The 21688-nt window shown below is 38.3% G+C and overlaps 1 long non-coding RNA gene and 1 gene segment (V, D, J or C); both read right to left on the minus strand.

Annotated features, from left to right (window-relative positions):
• Positions 1-1184: 1184 nt before the first annotated feature.
• Positions 1185-14151, minus strand: LOC119794531. The segment is given in 4 exon segments: positions 1185-1587; positions 2246-2297; positions 13692-13987; positions 14100-14151. Coding segments are annotated over 4 exon segments (729 nt in total).
• A 4466-nt stretch (positions 14152-18617) lies between these two features.
• LOC119794568 lies at positions 18618-19682 on the minus strand. Its single transcript, XR_005282230.1, has 3 exons — positions 19460-19682; positions 19309-19380; positions 18618-19219 (listed from the first exon to the last, which is right to left on the minus strand). It is a non-coding gene; the product is annotated as an uncharacterized LOC119794568 (long non-coding RNA).
• Positions 19683-21688: the final 2006 nt, after the last annotated feature.

Here is a 21688-nt window from a genome sequence, read left to right on the forward strand (position 1 = left end):
TTCAACCAGTAACTGAAACACATCTAGATCTGTCTCTTCTCTTTTGCACATTCAAATATAAAAAATAAATTATATCTATTCTCTCTTAGCTTAAATATCTTCTGAATACCAGAAGGAATACTTTTGTTCAATGCTTTATACATTATTTCCAGTATTTTTTATATAAACTATATCTTTGAATTTTAATGTATTACTTTGAATAAAAAGTTTATCAGTTGGTTTACGGAATCCCAACTTATCATAAGCTTTATTTTAATTTTTTTGCAACTTAATTAATACTTCAATGCATTTCCCCATATTTCTGAGCAATAAGACAAATAAGGGAAACCAAAGAGGAATATATATTATGTAAGTCTTTGACCTGTATTCAGTCTTTCATTTTAAACAATATTTTTTTGCAATTTGTTCAGTATTTCTAAAGGAAGTCGAAATAAAATGAAATCAAGAAAATTTAATGTGTTGTGGAATATGACGATGACATGACGATGTTCTTATTTGGTAAAAGGGATTTGTGTGCTTTCGTCTGTTCTCACCTAAATGTTTGTGTAAAGAGTTGACACCCTCATCTTGTTGCTTTGAAGCAGTGTGTGTGCTCTAAATGTTATAAAAAGTCTGTCAACATTCAGCTCTTCGTACATTTTCACTTATCTGTGGTTGACACGTTTGCCTTCACACACTGCTATGCCCTCGAATAAACTTATAAAAATAAGATAGATCTTACTCTTTGCTAATTACATTTTCCATAACAAATCCCTAGACCAAGAGGACCCATCACCTTTATCTTTGTAGGGAAGCTTCGCTATTGTCAGTCTGTCCCAGGACAGCTTCAGCAACATTAGCATGTTGTAAATAAATGAATGAGTCAATGTATTGTAAAGTCCTCTAACTTTATAAAGTGTCATATAACTACAGACAATTTCCCATGAGTCTCCTGCTTTTCAGATTCTGCATGTGGGTCAGAAGGCCTCCTAAAACCACGTTAATCACTCGAAGCTTATTGAAAACATACCAGATATTCCTGCGCCTTTTATTCAGGAAATAAGATACTTGAAATTTCATCATTAAAGATTAAGAATTAAGGCTAATTAAATATTAATTTATTTAAAGGAAAAGAGGTTATAATTTGACATGTATTGTTTTTAAAAATAAATTAAGCTTCTCAGCAAGAAACAGATATTCTGAAGATGAAGTCCAACTGCAATTTATTAAAGCAAATGATCTGTAGCAGAGTAAAAATTTAGATAATTCAAGAATCAGCTCAGGACTGGGAACACTGGTCTCTCCTCAGTGTCTCTGTGACTGCAGACTGGGAGCCCTGGGTGGCCTCACAGGTCACAGAGCCCACCTTCCTCCACTGGTCTGCAGGGAGCCTCAGGGTGCTGCTCCAGCTGTAGAGGCCGTCCTTCTGCAGCACTCCTTGGCTCTTGTTCTCCTCCCAGGCGAAGGTGTTAATGCTGCCCTCCACCTTCCAGGACAGACTCCAGTCTGAGGGGAAGCCCTTGTTGGCCAGACACATGAGGGTGGCCTTCCCCTGCTGCAGCTCCTCACTGGAGGGGGGCAGCACTGTCAGGGTGGGACGAGCATCACCTAGGAGACACCAATCAGGTTAGAGATTCTGACTCACAAATGTGTTAATAATACAGAAGTAATCTAAACAAATTCATGTGGCAGCAGTGAGTTTTTTCTGTGAAGATGTTCCTGCCAGAGGTCGTTTACTGTAACTCCAACAGTCACTTCTTCAATTAATGTTTTAGTTCCACATATGAATTACCTCATGCATAACAAACCCCATTATAATATAACCTGGGTTTAAATATTTAATTTAGCTTTAAAATAAAGAAAAAAATTTTGTCTTGCAAGTTGTAATATGTTTAATTGATTTTTAAATAATATATCATAAAAATGTTCTATACAAAATTACATCTAAGATCTTTACAGAAAATTGATCTTACATTTTTCCTATTTTTTTCTGTCCCATCCTTTTAAAAGGTTATCAAAGAGCAATACCTTTAATAGATTCTGAATTTCAAAACTTGACTTCGATATAATTGAACTACATTATACAGCTCAAGGGATCAACAATCACAAGTATTATATTTTAACAACTTCAAAAGGAAAAACAGATACTGATTTTGACAACCATTGTATAATCTTTTGTTTAAATTAAAAAATGCCGACCTGTTATGAAAAAAAAAAAAACTAATTCAGAGAGCAGTAAAAAAATAAAAAAATAAAATTGACTTACTTCCAACCTCCAGTCTGGTTCCTCCACCAAAAGTCCACCACAGTGATACAAACTCATTGAGCCGTCGTACAAAAACCTCTGGCTGTTAGAGAGACACATTGCTCTCTCACTGAAACAAAAACAAGTCTGAAAAAAAACATGTTTTTACATACAGGTGCTGGTCATAAAATTAGAATATCATGAAAAAGTAGATTGATTTCAGTAATTCCATTTAAAAAGTGAAACTTATATATTATATTCATACATTACATACAAACTCATATATTTCAGATGTTTATTTTGTTTAATTTTGATGATTACAAATGACAACAAATGAAAATCTCAAATTCATCATATCAGAAAATTAGAATATTGTGAAAAGGTTCAAAATTGATGGCCCCTGGTGCCACACTCTAATCAGCTAATTAACTCAAACCACCTGCAAAAGCCTTTAAATGGTCTTTCAGTCTAGTTCTATAGGCTACACAATCATGGGGAAGACTGCTGACTTGACAGTTGTCCAAAAGACGACCATCGACACCTTGCACAAGGAGGGCAAGACACAAAAGGTCATCGCTAAAGAGGCTGGCTGTTCACAGAGCTCAGTGTCCAAGCACATTAATAGAGAGGCGAAGGGAAGGAAAAGATGTGGTCGAAAAAAGTGTACAAGCAAGAGAGATAACCGCACCCTGGAGAGGATTGTGAAACAAAACCCATTCAAAAATGTGGGGGAGATTCACAAAGAGTGGACTGCAGCTGGAGTGAGTGCTTCAAGAACCACCACACACAGACGTATGAAAGACATGGGTTTCTGCTGTCGCATTCCTTGTGTCAAGCCACTCTTGAACCACAGACAGCGTCAGAAGCGTCTTGCCTGGGCTAAAGAGAAACAGGACTGGACTGCTGGTGAGTGGTCCAAAGTCATGTTCTCTGATGAAAGTAAATTTTGCATTTCCTTTGGAAATCAAGGTCCCAGAGTCTGGAGGAAAAGAAGAGAGGCACTTCATCCACGTTGCTTGAAGTCCAGTGTAAAGTTTCCACAGTCAGTGATGGTTTGGGGTGCCATGTCATCTGCTGGTGTTGGTCCATTGTGTTTTCTGAGGTCCAGGGTCAACGCAGCCACATACCAGGAAGTTTTAGAGCACTTCATGCTTCCTGCAGCTGACCAACTTTTTGGAGATGCAGATTTCATTTTCCAACAGGACTTGGCACCTGCACACAGTGCCAAAGCTACCAGTACCTGGTTGAAGGACCATGGTATCCCTGTTCTTAATTGGCCAGCAAACTCTCCTGACCTTAACCCCATAGAAAATCTATGGGGTATTGTGAAGAAGAAGATGCAATACACCAGACCCAACAATTCAGAAGAGCTAAAAGCCACTATTAGAGCAACCTGGGCTATCATAACACCTGAGCAGTGCCACAGACTGATCGACTCCATGCCACGCCGCATTGCTGCAGTAATACAGGCCAAAGGAGGCCCAACTAAATACTGAGTGCTGTACATGCTCATACTTTTCATGTTCATACTTTTCAGTTGGCCAACATTTCTATAAATCCTTTGTTTTTATTGGTCTTCAGTAATATTCTAATTTTCTGATATGATGAATTTGAGATTTTCATTTGTTGTCATTTGTAATCATCAAAATTAAACAAAATAAACATCTGAAATATATGAGTTTGTATGTAATGTATGAATATAATATACAAGTTTCACTTTTTAAATGGAATTACTGAAATCAATCTACTTTTTCATGATATTCTAATTTTATGACCAGCACCTGTATTTCTCAAATAAAACCAATCCAAGACTAAAACCAAAACTTTACAATAAATTGTTTAACTTTTTATTACAAGCTTGATTTTGGATCTTATATTGTGGGAAAACCAAAACTGCTTGACTTTAGGTGTCTTGAAATAAGATCCTTTGACCTCAAGGGTCTATTTACATACTTCTTAATCTTAATCTTCAAATAAAAAAATACACATAACGATTATTCCTTTTTATGCCTTCCTCTTCCTCCTCTCTTTCAAAAAATGTCTATTTGCTATTTTGTATCCTGAATTAACAAAGCTTGAATTTTAAATAATACGCCCCTGGAACACTAACCCTCATCGTGACTTTCCCTTCCCCAGCATTTTAGGATCTCAATTCCTCCCTTAAATATTTCCTTCCACCCCAAAATAGCAAACCCAATTTATTCATCGATGTTGCCCATACTCATTAACCAATCCTCACATCTGAGCATCCCGAGCCCGTAGCATCATCAGTGACCTTCACACCCCCACCATGGACTGTTCTCCCTGCTGCCCTCATAAAGAGGCTTTGCAGCATTTGATGCAGGGCCAGCACTTTCTGCAACAGCTTTTTCCCTGCTGCCATAAGACTGTTAAGCTGCTGAAAACTGTAATCAAGTCAGAAATCGAGATTCTGCATCACACTGTAAACATCATACTTGCACTACATGGAGAATTTTCAAATCCCTTTAAACATACTGTAATTCACTTCAGTGTTCTACTGCATTTTGCACCATATTTATTTATTTATTTTTGCACTGCTCTGATCCTTCCACATCAATGGCTTTTGCACAATTTCTCTCCTAATCTGTTTACATTTTGATCACTGCTGCACTTTAAAAATGGAAATGTTAATTTCGCTGCTAAGCTGCTCATTCACTGTTGAAAAAGCTGTACGCATTAAAATTGTCTATGAAAAATGACAATAAAGTTTGTCTAAGTCTAACTCATCTAACTGCGCCCCTCTGTTTACAAATGGTGCATGACCAGTGACTCTGTTGTGCATTTCATTGATTAAGATTAAATAAGCCAATTAGCAGTTTATCTCATCGTGTGTGATTCTGCAGACGAGTCAAAAAAAACACCTCAAAAACATGATTTTAACAAGTTTTTATTCCTTGATTAATTATCACCTAGAGTTTGTTATAACTTTATTTACATTTGGACAAGGTAATTCACTAAATCCAACAGGCCATGAGAAGAAAGTATTAACCAGACAGGAAACCTAGAGGCCAGCCATAACCTTAGAGGAGCGCCCAAGATCAGCAACTTAAGACGATAGAGTGTACTGACAAAAAAATTATTATTTTACGGTTTAAAAAAAAAATGTAGATCTTCATGGCCAGAAGATAGTTATAGTTGATAGAAAGAAATAGCATGGAGTTTGAGGCTTTATAGAGTGGACTAAAAACAAAAAAAAACCTTTATCCACATTACGATCTGAATCATCAACAAAATTTAATGGATTGTTCCATGACATGAGGAACATCTCTGATAAAAGTTTCATTAAAATCCGTCCATACCTTTTCATGTTATCCTGTACACACACAGACAGACAGACAAACACATAAACTGTCATGGAAACATAACCTCCTTGTGGGAGATAATAAAGCAGTGTAATTATGTCATGTGTTCACATGTTTGCAAACAATCAAAATTACCAGTCATGGGTTGAGTTTTTGTTCAGTATGAATGATTTAAAGTAATGAATAGATTGTTTGTGGATGAGTTAATCCAACCTGAGCTTTAATGGCCATTTTGAAGTCAGAACTTTATCTACTGCTCAATGAAACCATTCAGTCTATTATTTATTTGCAAGGTAAATATAAATCTACATATAACTGTTATTACTCTGTGTAGGCGACTATCATCCAAAAAAATAGTCACTGAGAGGAGAGCAGGGATCTGTTCGACGCGCTGAATCCAAGGAGGAAACATAAAGCTTTTCTGCAGTTAGGAATGTTTATTGTACTCTTTTTCTGAGAGGCATTGTACAACAGGTTGATTTGCAGACTTATTTGCTTTAAACTTGCGGTCAACAGAAATATTGGCACCCTGTCTTAGCCTCTCTCTGAATCAAACAAACAAAACCGCCTCAGAGCAGATCCAGGTGATATTAATTAGACAATCACTCAGACACATGCCAACACCCACTTATAGCTCCACCCACACATGCCCATACATACCTTTAACACATGCAGCCTACCCTTAGAGACATTACCAAAATGAATCCTTGCCTCTACATTCCGGCCCCTAATTATTATGATATAATAATTACTAAATAATAAGAGAAACATAGTATAATCTCACACAAAAAACATGTATAGAAGCTGTGTTTTCAGATCAGCAGTTTGAACAGAGAATCTGGTAGAAAATGGTCTGTGCCACAGGTTCTATGTTCAATGTGAAGTAGTATCAACAACAGAACAAGAACAGCAAATCATAACAAATAATCCATCAAGTATCCTCGGCTTCCTGAAGCAGGCAAATCTTTGTGACAGGTCTGTCCAAACAGCTCGTCTTGGTCCTGATCTTGACTTGTCGAACGAGTCCTTTTCTGTCTTTATAGGCTTCAACAACTCTCCCCATAATCCAAGAATTTCGGGGTGCAGAGTCATCTACGATGAGCACGATGTCTCCAGGAGCAAAGTTGCGCTTGATTTTGTTCCATTTCTGATGCTCCTGAAGCAGTGGTAAGTATTCTCTTGTCCATCTCTTCCAAAACAAATCAGAGATGTACTGTACTTGTTTCCATCTATGTACAGCATACGAATCTTCCTTCCGGAAAACACCAGGTGGGAAAGATGGTTGACCTTTGAGGAGGAGGAGATGATTAGGAGTCAGAGCCTCCAAATCATTTGGATCTGTGGATGCTTTTGTTATTGGTCTGCTATTGAGAATAGCTTCAACTTCACAAAGCACAGTGTGGAGGCTGTCATCATCCAGAGTTTGAACTCTTAAAGTAGAGTTGAGGACCTTTCGGATTGAACGGATTAACCTCTCCCAGACTCCCCCATGATGGGAACCACTAGGAGGATTAAACTTCCACTTTATTCCTTTCTGTGATAGTTCATCATGAATCTGAGCTTGATTCCAATGCTCCAGAGATCTTCTCAATTCTCGATCGGTGCCAACAAAGTTGGTTCCATTGTCTGAGCAAAGCTCTTTGACTTGGCCTCTTCTAGCTATAAAGCGACGTAGTACATTCATAAATGAATCTGTCTCCAGTGATGCGGCTACTTCAATATGCACAGCTCTCAGAGCTAAGCAGGTGAATATAACTCCATATCTTTTGACTTTGGATCTTCCACGTCTCACTTCAAACGGACCAAAACAATCCACTCCCACTGATGTGAATGGCGGTTCATCTGGAGAAATCCTGCTGAGTGGCAATTCTGCCATCTGTTGGCTTGCTGGGACTGCCAAAACCCGTCGGCATATAACACATTTGGCCAAGATTCTTCTTATGGCTCCACTGGCTCCAGTAATCCAGTAATTCTGGCGTAGCCTTGCCAACATGTGGGTCCTGCCCCCATGGCCGACTTCTTTGTGCACTTGTCTAAGGATGAGGTCAGAAACATGAAGATCATTGGCCAAAATCACTGGATGCTTTGACTCTTCAGGCATTGCTGACTTACTGAGCCTTCCGCCAACTCTCAAAATACCATTATCAAGAAATGGATTTAATTTGTATATGTGGCTTGTCTGTTTCACATTCTGATTCTTTAAGAGACTGGAAAACTCATCAGGAAATCTTTTCCGTTGGCACAGTCCAATTATCTCTAGCTCCGCCTCTTTCAGGTCCTCCACAGAGAGAAAAACGGTGAACACATCCTTGACACTCTGCAGCTCTTGTTTTAGAACAGTCTTCTGTTCATTCTCATCCATTTTGAGTGTGACAACAGCCCCTTGACTTCCTTCCTTTTCTTCCAGAGACTTAAAAGTCTGCTTTTGAATCTTAAGACCCAAGCAATCACTCTCTTTAACCGGTTCCATGAGGAGGTACGGTCAATCAATTGAGACAGTGGGTCATCTTCGTCTTGGGCTGTAACAACATTTGTCAACACGCTAATTTTGATTTCAGGATCATCTTGTTCTTGTTCTTTTAAGCTGTATGGAATTGTAGGCCACTGCTCCTCTGCTAGCAGAAATTGTGGGCCACACATCCATTGTTCATTCTTGAGGAAAGTCTTTACTCCAAGTCCTCTTGAAGCAATATCTGCTGGATTGGACAGAGTGCTTACATATCTCCATTGAGTTGCCTGAGATGCTTTAAGTATCTCTCCAACCCTGTTGGCCACAAATGTTCTGAATCTGGATGTTTCATTTGTGATGTACTTCAGCACAGAAGTGCTGTCGGTCCAAAAGACAGAGTCGAGTAGTGGCATCCGCAGCTCCTTTCTCCAGAATCTGTCCATACGTGCTGCTACCACAGCTGCCGTCAGCTCCAGTCTAGGAATGGTGATTGGCTTTAATGGAGCCACTCTGGCCTTTCCCATGATGAGATTGCTGCATTGTTTTCCATCAGTGCTGCACAGCAAGAGGTAAGTAGCTGTTCCATATCCCACCTCACTTGCATCTGCAAAATGATGCAGTTGGGCAGAAGTCACAGAACCAAAATCCACTGGCTTAAAACATCTGCTGACTTTGAGGTCCTCAAGTAGATGAAGCTCATCTATCCAGTTGGTCCACTCCTTCGCAATTGGTGTGGGTATAACTTCATCCCACCCAAGACCTTTCTTACACAGATCCTGCAAGATTAGTTTGGCTTTTAGAACCACTGGCACAAGTACTCCAATTGGATCGTATATTGAACTGACCACAGACAAAAGTCCTCTACGGGTCAAAGGCCGATCTTGGATTGAGATTTTGAATCTGAATGCATCTGATTGCACGCACCATTCTACACCCAGTACTCTTTCAACAGGAAGTAGGCCATGGTCCAAATCCATGTCCTTTATGTCCTCTGCCCTGTTCTCTTCAGGGATTGCACCCAATACAGTTCGACTGTTACTCATCCACTTCTTTAGGTTGAATCCTCCTCTGGCACAAATGGCCTGAAGGTTGTGATAGAGTGCAATAGCCTCAGATTCAGAGGGAACTGAAACAAGACAGTCGTCCACATAGAAGCTGTGCATTATGGTATCCACCACCTGCTCACTGAAGGAGTTTCTGTTATCCTCTGCACATTTTTGCAGAGCAAAATTTGCACAGCTTGGCGATGAGGTTGCACCAAAAAGATGGACACGCATCCTGTACTCCACCATGGGTTGAGAGACGTCCCCTCTTGGCCACCAGAGAAACCTTAGCATGTCACATTCCTCAGCTGGTACATGCACCTGGTGGTACATAGCCTCAATATCTGCTATCAGCACGATGGGTTCTTTCCTGAATCTGGTTATGATGCCAATCAATGAGTTGGTAAGATCAGGTCCTTGTAGCAGCTGTGCATTGAGTGATGTACCTTGGAATGATGCAGCACAATCAAACACCACTCTAATCTTCTTCTTCTGTGGGTGATATACCCCATGATGTGGGATGTACCAAACTTTGCCACTGTTGCAAATCAGATTCTTTGCAGGCACCTTTTCAGCATAACCACAGGAAATGATGTTATGCATATAGGTCGTATAATCCTTGTGAAATATGGCATCTTTTTGGAACCTTCTTTTGAGATTCAAAGCACGTTGTTCTGCTAGCTTTCGGTTATTAGGCATGTATACATTCCTGTTCTTTAATGGCAAACCAATTGTGTAGTGACCATCCACCAGCTCAACAGTGCCTTTCACCATTTCCATAAACTGGCAATCTTCTCTTGATGGACCCAGTTGTTCTTCATGGCTGCATTCAGGGAAGTCTAGCTGGAACTGTTGTTTCCACAATTCATCCAATTTCACTACAGAGATACGGTTAGTAGTGATGCTGGGTTGATTGCAGTCAGCTTCCCCAAATACTGGTCCATTAACAGTCCATCCTAAAAATGTCTGAACAGCATATGGCCCTCCATTCTCACTTGGAATCACTTTTATTGGTTCCAGTGCTCTGGGTGCATTTAAGCCAATCAAAAGCTCAACATCTGCTTCAATTTCAGGTAGATGTACCCCTCTCAGATATGGCCACCTGAGCAGATCCCGCTCCAGTGGTATATTACTCCTGCACACAGGCATTTTCTTTTGTGTAAAAACATCTGGCAAGTCACAATAGAGGTCACTTTCCAAGCCAGCAACTTCCAGACCAGATACAATATAGCTTCCTACAAGCTTTTCCTGGCCCATAGTGCGTAGAAGAATTTTAGTTCCTCTTCCAGAAACATTTAACTTGTTCATCAGACTTGATGTACAGAATGAACCAGAACTGCCTTGGTCCAAAAAGGCATATGTTTCCACAATTTTTTGGCCCTTTTTAGATTTCACCTTGACTGGCACTATGGAGAGTTTGCAGTCTTGGTCACCGGCCCCAGTAAGACCACTACTTTGCACTGCCACCAGAGAACCACCCACAGCTGCGTCTTGCTTTGGCACACCTTCATGACCTGCAACTTGATCCTTATTCTTTGAGTGAATATGAAGCATGCTAGGGTGTTTAGCTCCACATGTTTTACATGTCAGTCTCCTCTTGCAGTCTTTACTTATGTGCCCTATGCACAGACAGCCAAAGCAGACCCCATGCTCTCTGAGAAAAGTGATTTTCTCTTTATGTGTTCTTTTTTCCAATAGAGAACACAACTCCAACGCATGTTCACTCTTGCAGTAAAGGCAGGTCTTTTTGTCAGTTTGGACTTTCTCTTTTTTTACTTGGCTCTTTCCATCAATCGCTGCTACAGTAGTGGCAAAACTACTTTTTTGTTTTCGTGTTCGACATTGGTAGTTATCTTTGCTACCATCTCTTTGCATGATCTTTACAGTGTCCTGTATGTTGCCAAATACAGGGTCTGTCACAATCTTTACCTGACGTTCAATGAAGTTCACAATGTCAGAAAAATTAGCTCTTCGCTGACTGGTTTCTTGAATATCACACGCTACTGACCTCCATTTGTCTCTTAGCTTGTATGGCAACTTCTTGATCACCATCAGCATGTTAGAAGGCATGTTAAGCTCAGACATGTACTCTATGCCATCCATTGCATTGCAGCATCCTCTTAAAAAGAGACCATATGCTTGAAGAGATTTAACATCCTCTGCTTTAACCACAGGCCAAGAGAACGCTTTATCCAAATATGCAGATGCAATCTTTTGTTCATTCCCAAAATGTTGTTCCAACAATGCCTTTGCCTTCAGATATCCTCTTTCTGGAGGCATTTGTTGACAGCTTCGAACAAGCTCTCGTGGTTCTCCCCTTGTGTACTGAGCCAGAAAGTGCAAACAGTCTTCACTGTCTTCTGTTCGCCTTTCTACATTGTGCTCAAAGGCTCTCATAAAAGCATGATAGTGAATTGGATCTCCATCAAACACCTGGATATCTCGTTTTGGCAAATGAGAAATGTTATGTTGTTGTGTGAGTAAAGCAGAGATTTCATTTTGCCTTGCCATTATAGATAGCAAATTGTTACCATCAACATTGACTGGCAGCTGGGTATGTGACGTGACACTTAACTGAGAATTTAGAATGTTATTTGACACATTAGGTCCCATCAGGTGTCCAGTTTGACTCTGCTGGGGTATTTGAGATCCAACATCAGGATTAAGTTTTCTTCCACTTGACTTTGTCAGATGAGGCTTGAGTGTGGTATGAGCGTCATACCCTCCTTGGCCACCAGGCACAAATGAATTAGCTTCAACATTAAGAGCAGCACAAGCCCCTTTGGCCACATAGGATTCTATGCCACTTAATTTTATACTTTTGCTGCCTTTCACACTGCTTCCTGAGACTCTTAGAACCTCCATCTTAGCTTGAGCAGCAGCTATTTCCATCTCAAGCGCAAATCTTTCTTTCTTTTTCTTGATTTCCTCTTCTTGGTGGTCCAGCTCTTGCTTTTGTTTGAGTAATTTCTGTCTAGTAAGAAGAGCAGCTATTTCAGCTTCTGCTTTGATGTGAGAAGATGAAACAGAAGAGGTTGAAGTTCTTGAGGTTCCACTTTTTGATCCATGTCTTCTGCTTCCAACATTTGAGATGCTGTCATTTGGTTGAATTTCATCCTGTTGCATGTCTATTCTTTCAGGAAAGCCTTCCTGTCCTGTGTCTAAGGACACTTTAGCATCAAGCTGAGGCTCGTGTAGTGACAAACATGGTGGCTCTTCACATTCTTTGTTTTGTTTACCAACCACAGAATCATTTGTTGCATGTCTTAAGGATGGTGCATTTGTTTCAGAGATCCATTGTTTTACATCCTCAATAAATCCCTTGTTATATTTATTGATACTTTCAAACCACACTTTTTGCTTGTCCTTTTCCTCCTGAGGAATTATTTCCATCAGTGACGTATGCAGAGAAATTGTCTCCTCATGCAAATGCATCAACTTGTCCAACTCAGTTTCCACCTGAGAAACATCAACATTCCTCTCTATGAGCTCCTTTAAAGCAGTGATGAGGCCTTTTATTTTATTCACTTTTGCTTTGCGTTCTTTCTGCAGTGTTTCCATTTTCCATATCAAGGCCTTTTCAGTAGGAAAAGTTTTCCTTTTAACCACTTCATTGCAATGAGTGTCATTTACTTGTGAACCAGCCTTTGATCCACTCATATTGATGCCCAACAAATAATGCAACACAGAATTTCAGAAAGCAGGTTTCAGTCCACAAGTCAAACAGGGTTGCGTTTTTTGGCATAAATCTGCATCCATACATGAACAATCCAATATTGCATGTACACACTTTGATTCAGGCTTAAGCATCAGCAGTAACAGCATCAAACATCCAAATCCAACTTTACTTTGATATGCACAGAGTGATCCACAGTTTCCACAAGTTAATTCAGTCTTGAGTAATATAGCTGAATGATATAACCAACAGCCACAGCATCTATGCATCCAAATACGCAGTGGTAACCAGCATCAACTGTGTCCAAAACAGATATGATCTTCACAGTATGAATAAACTGAATCCAACATACCACAGGTTGTGCTGTGCTCCGTCTTTTCATTCACATTTACTCACAGTTTGCGTCCAAAAAGGCTGAGTGGTCCATTGTCTTACGTGCACAGTTCAATCAAAGTGTTGGATCTTTTGTCATTTCTGTTGACAATGTAGGCGACTATCATCCAAAAAAATAGTCACTGAGAGGAGAGCAGGGATCTGTTCGACGCGCTGAATCCAAGGAGGAAACATAAAGCTTTTCTGCAGTTAGGAATGTTTATTGTACTCTTTTTCTGTGAGGCATTGTACAACAGGTTGATTTGCAGACTTATTTGCTTTAAACTTGCGGTCAACAGAAATATTGGCACCCTGTCTTAGCCTCTCTCTGAATCAAACAAACAAAACCGCCTCAGAGCAGATCCAGGTGATATTAATTAGACAATCACTCAGACACATGCCAACACCCACTTATAGCTCCACCCACACATGCCCATACATACCTTTAACACATGCAGCCTACCCTTAGAGACATTACCAAAATGAATCCTTGCCTCTACACTCTGTGTCTGTGTTAAGTGATCTGTGATTTCTTTCAGTGGAGTTTCAATTCATGTTTGACTGAGGAAGGTTTTTGTACAACTGTTTATCACTGTGTGAACACCACAGAAAACTCTGCAGTACAATAATAAACTGCATCATCTTCAGCTAGAATCTCACTGATAGTCAGAGTAGAGTCAGACTTTGATCCACTGCCTTTAAACCGAAAAGGAGTCCCTGGTGCTCGAGAGCTAGGACCATAATTGAGCAGCTTGGGAGTTTGTGCATCTTTCTGTTGATACCAGACTAAACGATTAGAGTTATAGACACTCTGACTGGGCTTACAGTTGATGCTGACAGATCCTCCCAGACGGGCTCTTACTGCTGCAGGTTGAGTCACTGTGTCCTGACCTCTTGATTCTGATGACATGGAGAGAAGAACATGAAGCAGCTTCATGTTTTTTTTTTTTTTTTTTCATTTCAGAGGGACAGATGTTCATAGAGGAGAGGAGTTTGATTCTCTGGACTTTACCTGTGAAGCAGCAGCAGAGGAGAGTCCAGATGAGGACGCAGATCAAAGTCATGTTTTTGATGAGGAGGATTTCTGTGTCTTCTGTTGTCATGAATGACAGCTGTCAGTCATCCAGTGTTCAACTCTCAGGACTATAAACTCTCCCAGAGCGCTGGAGCATGGAGCTGCTGATGCAAAGTGGCTTTATGGAAATACTCTGACTGACTCCTACAGAGATTTCTGGTCAACAGTCATAAAAAAATATTTTTGTTATACTGCTGTATACATGCTATAAAAAACTTTCCGAGACAATTTTTTTACACTTTAAATCATAGAAAAAGTTATAGTTTAAAAATTAGAATGTTATATGCACTAGTTTTTGATGCCATAGGTCCATATCTGACAAGCAAGTGCTGTTGCTGAAATTGGCATAGAAATTAAATCAAACTTTGAAGTAGATATATGTAGCTGGAGAAAAAGAACTGACTAACACTGTAAATACTGTATTAACTAAGGAGTGGCTTTCTTCAATAACAGAGCTTAATAATGAACTCTTTTAAAACCAAACCTTCAGTATCACATTGTCAGGGTTAGTGGATATTTCTTGAAACAGCTATAGGGCAAACGAAAGGGGCAACCAAAGAGTAAACAAGCTTAACTAAAACTAGAAAAAGCTGTTTCGGAGAAACATCAAAGTGGGAATGCTTTTGCTGAATGAAAAAAGCTGAAATTAACTGCAGAACATATAAAAATGTGATAGGAAGTCATCAGAAACTTCAAACTGCAGAAAACAATTGAATCATCTGAAGATTTTGTAGGGTAGAATCATTTGGCAGTAAAATGGCACAAACAGACTCATCTTAAAAGCTTCAATTTTAACGGAAAACATGAAGTGTTTCCATAAAAAAATTAATCAGTAGAACCAAGTTCTAACAATTAAAACAGATAAATACAATGAGGAGAACAATTTAATGTGGAAAGAAAGTAACAAAGGATCTGTCCTGTGTAAAGTGGCAAAACTAAACCTTTTAAATCCAAATGAAATTACGATTTAAGATGCAGCTGGACATTTATTTAACTTTTTAATATATGAAGTTTAAAAAAGTTGACATTTAACTTGAGTTCACTTCTTTGAAATAGCTAAAGGGTTTATTGCAAAACATTGATATAAGATGTAAAAAATACAAATATAATCTCTTCAATTATGTTTCATATTTTATTAAAAACAAAAAAACATTTTACTAAAGCATGACAAATTAGTTTAGAATGCAGTAATCGCACAATAACTTGCACAAACTATAATTGGTTATTCAAAAAAACCAAAGAATAATCATATCAATTATTAATATAATATTCAGAAATTTATTTCAATAATTTGGAAAGGATGGTTTTATAAAGAAAAAACATATTTCAAACATGAAAGTTCACATCAATCCAGCAACACATCTGCTCAAATAAATATGTGAATTTTTAAAAAACAATTTCAAGAAAAAAACCATAAAAGAATAATCATATAAATTATTGATATAATATTCAGAAACTTATTCTAATGAATTTAGAAAATAAGCATGGTTTTATAAAGAATAAAATGCATTGCAAAGACGAAAATTCCCATCAATCCAGAAGCACATCTGCTCAAATAAATATGTGAATAAAAAAAAAAAACAATTTTAAGAAAAAAAAAAACATAAAAGAATAATCATCTAAATTATTATGATTTTTTTTAACAGTGTCCTGTCTGGCAATGTGGCAAAAAGAATAATTGTCTTGATGCCAAAACTAGCCCAACAGATTTTACTTTCACAAGTGTAGCAGTATGGCAATTGCCTTCTAACTCCACTTGTTTCATGCATATAAATTGCTTTATTATAATTATGCAGGGAGTTTTACAGTTTATATGGACATTGCAATGTAAATAGAGCAGAAAAACAGAAGAAGAAAAGGAAAAATGAAAAAAAATGAAAGAGGAGATAGAAAGGAGATAATGACAAAACATTTCTAGTCTGCTTCATCACCTGCAACGAGATGAAAAAAGAACAGCACAACCGAAAGACATGGTACGAGATATACAATAAAGCAACACCTTGAAACTATTGCTGAAGTAGTATTAAGTCTGACATGTACTCTTTGTCATATAAATTATTAATGTAATATTCAGAAACTTATTTTAATGAATTTAGAAAGAAAGCATGGTTTTAAAAAAAATAAAACACATTGCAAAGATGAAAATTCACATCAATCCGGCAGCACGTCTGCTCAAATAAATATGTGAATAAAAAAAAAACAAATGCAAGAGAAAAAAAACATAAAAGACTGATCATATAAATTATTAATATAATATTCAGTAATGTATTTTAAACAATTTAGACAGAAAGCATGGTTTTACAAAGAATAAAACACATTGCAAAGATGAAAAGTCACATCAATCCAGCAGCACATCTGCTCAAATAAATATGTGAATTTTTAAAAAACAATTTTAAGAAAAAAAAAACACATAAAAGAATAATTATATAAATTATTAATATAATATTCAGAAACTTATTTTAATGAATTTAGAAAGAAAGGATAGTTTTATAAAGAAAAAAAACTTATTGCAAAGATGAAAATTCACATCAATCCAGCAACACATCTGTTTAAAATAAATATGTGATTTTTTTTTAAAAACAAATTTAAGAGAAAAAAAACTAACAAAGACAATCTAACAAATTAACATAAATTAATTTTATAATAATAAATTTAAACTATGTTTCCAATTATATAACAAACATCTCTGAAAAGGTTAATTAAGAAAGAAAACAAACAAACAAAAAACAATTAATTTAGAGTTTTCTGTGATCCCATTGCAAAGAAGCATTTTGGGAAACATAAAGTTCATTTTTATTATCACAATTAGTTTATGGCACAGTTATTAGACTATTAGGTTATTAGGTTATTTTATTAACTTTTGTAGAAAAGTTTAAAACAATATTAAAAACTCTGTTTCCAAAGGCTTTTCACATGGTGCTTAGTTCAAGGCTATTAAATATTCATATGTCCACCTATATTTTGGACTGAATGAAAATCATATTTAAACTGTAAATTCATTGTAATTTGGTCTGTCCTAAATATCTTAGTCATTGTGCAGAAATACAAACACAGGAACACTTACTTTATAACATTTGTCATTCCTTGAACATTTATGAGCACTAGGTTCAGGGTTCATGTCTTTGCACTGGGTTTTATATTGGCCTTCTTGAGCTACACAATGTGGAAAACCTTTCTATCAAAATACCAGCTGATACCCCACACTGAAACAGAATTCACACAGATGTGTGTCATAATGTAACATCGTTTTTTAAACATTGCAGGAGCAATTATAGCTCTTTTAAATTACTGTTCTGAAACACATATGTGCGAATCCTATTCCGAGTATAATTTCAACTAAATTAAACTTTGGAGGAGACCAGGTATGTGACTAACACTTTTTGGCTTCAGCATATATAACTTCTTGGTTTTTTTGAGGTACAGTTTAACTTTGATAAAATGTTTGCTGTAAATGCTGTACATTGAAAAGCTGGACACTTGCAATATACTTATTTTCAATTAATGTGAATTTGAGAAATAAAAAACAAAACAAAACTGTCTGTCACTATGACTGACAGCAACTAAACACACACTTTCTTGAATTTAGGTGTGTGTGAAAAAGAGTCTAAGAGCAAACCTTAACAGTAACAGTGCTTATAGTGCATTCTCTAAAATAAATGTTGATCTGATATAAAACTAAAACCATGATGTTTACATGTGTGCGTGTTTTTCCTAGTATGTGTTCACAGTTTTAATTTGAACCATAATATTAGTAAATTCATTTTGGCATCCCTGCAGTGCAGCAATAATATGAACTGTTAAAAAAAGCACCATATTTTGCTTGAGAAGCTAAATGTTTATCTGGCATTACACTGCAAAAAATAGAAATCTCAATAAGTTATTTTTTCTTAAAATAAGTGTGTTTTTCCTTGATTTGAGGAGGTAAGTAAGACACTTTGCCAATGGAACAAGACAATTTCCTTTTAAAATAAGAAAAAACAATTGTATCTTCTTATTTCAAGTAAATATTATCTAACTATCTTATTTTAAGAGTGAAAATACTCATTCCATTGGCAAATCATCTTATTTACCTGCTCAAATTAAGGCTAAATATACTTAATTTAAGCAATTTTTTACTTATTTCTGGATTGTTTTTGCAGTGTAGTAATGTGCTTCTACACTGCAAAAACAATCCAGAAATAAGTAAAAAATGGCTTAAATTAAGTATATTTAGCCTTAATTTGAGCAGGTAAATAAGATGATTTGCCAATGGAATGAGTATTTTCTCTCTTAAAATAAGATAGTTAGATAATATTTACTTGAAATAAGACGATAAAATAGTTTTTTCTTATTTTAAAAGGAAATTGTCTTGTTCCATTGGCAAAGTGTCTTACTTATCTCCTCAAATCAAGGAAAAACACACTTATTTTAAGAAAAAATAACTTATTGAGATTTATATTTTTTGCAGTGTAGATGTTGCCTTTGGTTAACTCTGAATGTGTTGTTTCTCTTACTTAGATCTGTTGAGTAGGACAAGATCGTGTTATCCCAACAAAAACCTAAGGCACTCACTAGCCATCAAGTGGGTTAAGGTATCCCTTAGGTTCTCAAGTGTGCGCCCTCCTTCTTGGGGGTGTCACTGATAGGCCCATGACACATCCAGAGGGTTCAGCAGTAAATCCCACAGTCCCAGGTTCACTCCCAACAACCATCATCCACTGGAGCCCCTGGCAACATCCACATGCATTTGCACTCATCCTCTGGCATTCCAGCACTGCTGCAAGACCTCTGAGCATTTTTCCAACATCAGGCTGCAGGAAAGGGGGTATGAGAGGGGGGAGACATGCGGGAAAGGACCACAGTCCAGATTCGAACCCTTGTTGTCTGCATTGAGGACTAAGGCCTCCTTACATGGGTCATGTGCGTAAACCACTGCACCACCTGCTTGTCCAAAAGCTCTCTTTTACCTCCTCACCATCTGCTGCAGGTTTGTAAAGATGGCTGGAGGTCTTCAGCAGTAAAGCAGAGTAAATCAAAGTTGTATTTTTTTGTTTACTTCTGGACCTCAGTTGGAAAACCTGGTGGTGCATACAGGACAGAAAGTCTGTTGGACAAAGGTAGCAGTTCTTTGTCAGTTTCTTACCAGCTGCAGTATCTGATTACCAACCTGTGTCAGCAGCAGTCCATCACTGCTGGAGAGGGAAGGTGGTTGCATGCAGACATGAAGGGGAAATTGATCCTGAGAAAGCAATTCAAAGTAAACATTGTAATAACCTTTAACCTTAAACAATGATATGTAATGCACAATAAGTATGTACCTTCAACAGCACTGAGGCAGGTTTAACTTGTAGATGTTGATAAGTCTACAAGCTGTGGACACCTAAGCTTGAAGGATGCATAGAGGAGGGCAGAGGAAGGCCAAGCTGTGGCTTAGAAACTGTTATCTGTAAAAAGAGATTAGTCATGAATATCACAGCACAGTCAGAGTAAAGAAGTGAACATGGATTTAAGATCACCTCTACCTTTTGTCACTTGGAGCAAGAAGACATACACTATATTGCCAAAAGTATTTGCTCACCCATCCAAATTATTGGAATCAGGTGTTCCAATCACTTCCATGGCCACAGGTGTATAAATTCAAGCACCTAGGCATGCAGACTGTTTTTACAAAAATTTGTGAAAGAATGGGTCGCTCTCAGGAGCTCAGTGAATTCCAGCGTGGAACTGTGATAGGATGCCACCTGTGCAACAAATCCAGTCGTGAAATTTCCTCGCTCCTAAATATTCCACAGTCAACTGTCAGCTGTATTATAAGAAAATGGAAGTGTTTGGGAACGACAGCAACTCAGCCACGAAGTGGTAGGCCACGTAAACTGACGGAGCGGGGTCAGCGGATGCTGACGCGCATAGTGCGAAGAGGTCGCCAACTTTCTGCAGAGTCAATCACTACAGACCTCCAAACTTCATGTGGCCTTCAGATTAGCTCAAGAACAGTGCGCAGAGAGCTTCATGGAATGGGTTTCCATGGTCGAGCAGCTGCATCCAAGCCATACATCACCAAGTGCAATGCAAAGCGTCGGATGCGGTGGTGTAAAGCACGCCGCCACTGGACTCTAGAGCAGTGGAGACGCGTTCTCTGGAGTGACGAATCGCGCTTCTCCATCTGGCAATCTGATGGACGGGTCTGGGTTTGGCGGTTGCCAGGAGAACGGTACTTGTCTGACTGCATTGTGCCAAGTGTAAAGTTTGGTGGAGGGGGGATTATGGTGTGGGGTTGTTTTTCAGGAGCTGGGCTTGGCCCCTTAGTTCCAGTGAAAGGAACTCTGAATGCTTCAGCATACCAAGACATTTTGGACAATTCCATGCTCCCAACTTTGTGGGAACAGTTTGGAGCTGGCCCCTTCCTCTTCCAACATGACTGTGCACCAGTGCACAAAGCAAGGTCCATAAAGACATGGATGACAGAGTCTGGTGTGGATGAACTTGACTGGCCTGCACAGAGTCCTGACCTCAACCCGATAGAACACCTTTGGGATGAATTAGAGCGGAGACTGAGAGCCAGGCCTTCTCGTCCAACATCAGTGTGCGACCTCACAAATGCGCTTCTGGAAGAATGGTCAAAAATTCCCATAAACACACTCCTAAACCTTGTGGACAGCCTTCCCAGAAGAGTTGAAGCTGTTCTAGCTGCAAAGGGTGGACCGACGTCATATTGAACCCTATGGATTAGGAACGGGATGTCACTTAAGCTCATATGTGAGTCAAGGCAGGTGAGCAAATACTTTTGGCAATATAGTGTATCTCCATCTGATCCAGCAGAAGGAACCATGCCAGGATGTGTTTTTTTCTTTCTTACACTGCAAAAAATATAAATCTCAATAAGTTATTTTTTCTTAAAATAAGTGTGTTTTTCCTTGATTTGAGGAGATAAGTAAGACACTTTGCCAATGGAACAAGACAATTTCCTTTTAAAATAAGAAAAAACTATTTTATCGTCTTATTTCAAGTAAATATTATCTAACTATCTTATTTTAAGAGAGAAAATACTCATTCCATTGGCAAATCATCTTATTTACCTGCTCAAATTAAGGCTAAATATACTTAATTTAAGCCATTTTTTACTTATTTCTGGATTGTTTTTGCAGTGTAAGTCCAGCAGGTGGTGAGCTGGGCGCTGACTGGACGCTTTTATCTTTTGCTGGGAGGAAAGACTGAGACATGAGGATGCTGGAAGTTCTATTTTTCTGTTCTGTTTTGATTTGAAACTTGTTGTAGTTGAGACGATGTTGAAGTAAGGTTTGCTGAAGTTGGTAGAGAATGTTGTGATGGAGTACACAGGAGCACAGGTCTCTTGTCTGAAGAAAACACACCTGAACAATTCTAGATAAAACAGAATTATAGTTCTTTCATTAACCATCCCACCCCCAACCCACTATGCCCTCCACCCCAGTGGGGTATCAGCTGGTATTTCTTATTGGTACATCAGGAAGCCTTTGTTTTACATAGTGTACAGCTTCCTAATGTTTTCATAATTAACTCTGAGCACT

Source organism: Cyprinodon tularosa, unplaced genomic scaffold, assembly GCF_016077235.1.
Source record: "Cyprinodon tularosa strain WSP-4 unplaced genomic scaffold, ASM1607723v1 ctg483, whole genome shotgun sequence".
Lineage (NCBI taxonomy): Eukaryota > Metazoa > Chordata > Actinopteri > Cyprinodontiformes > Cyprinodontidae > Cyprinodon > Cyprinodon tularosa.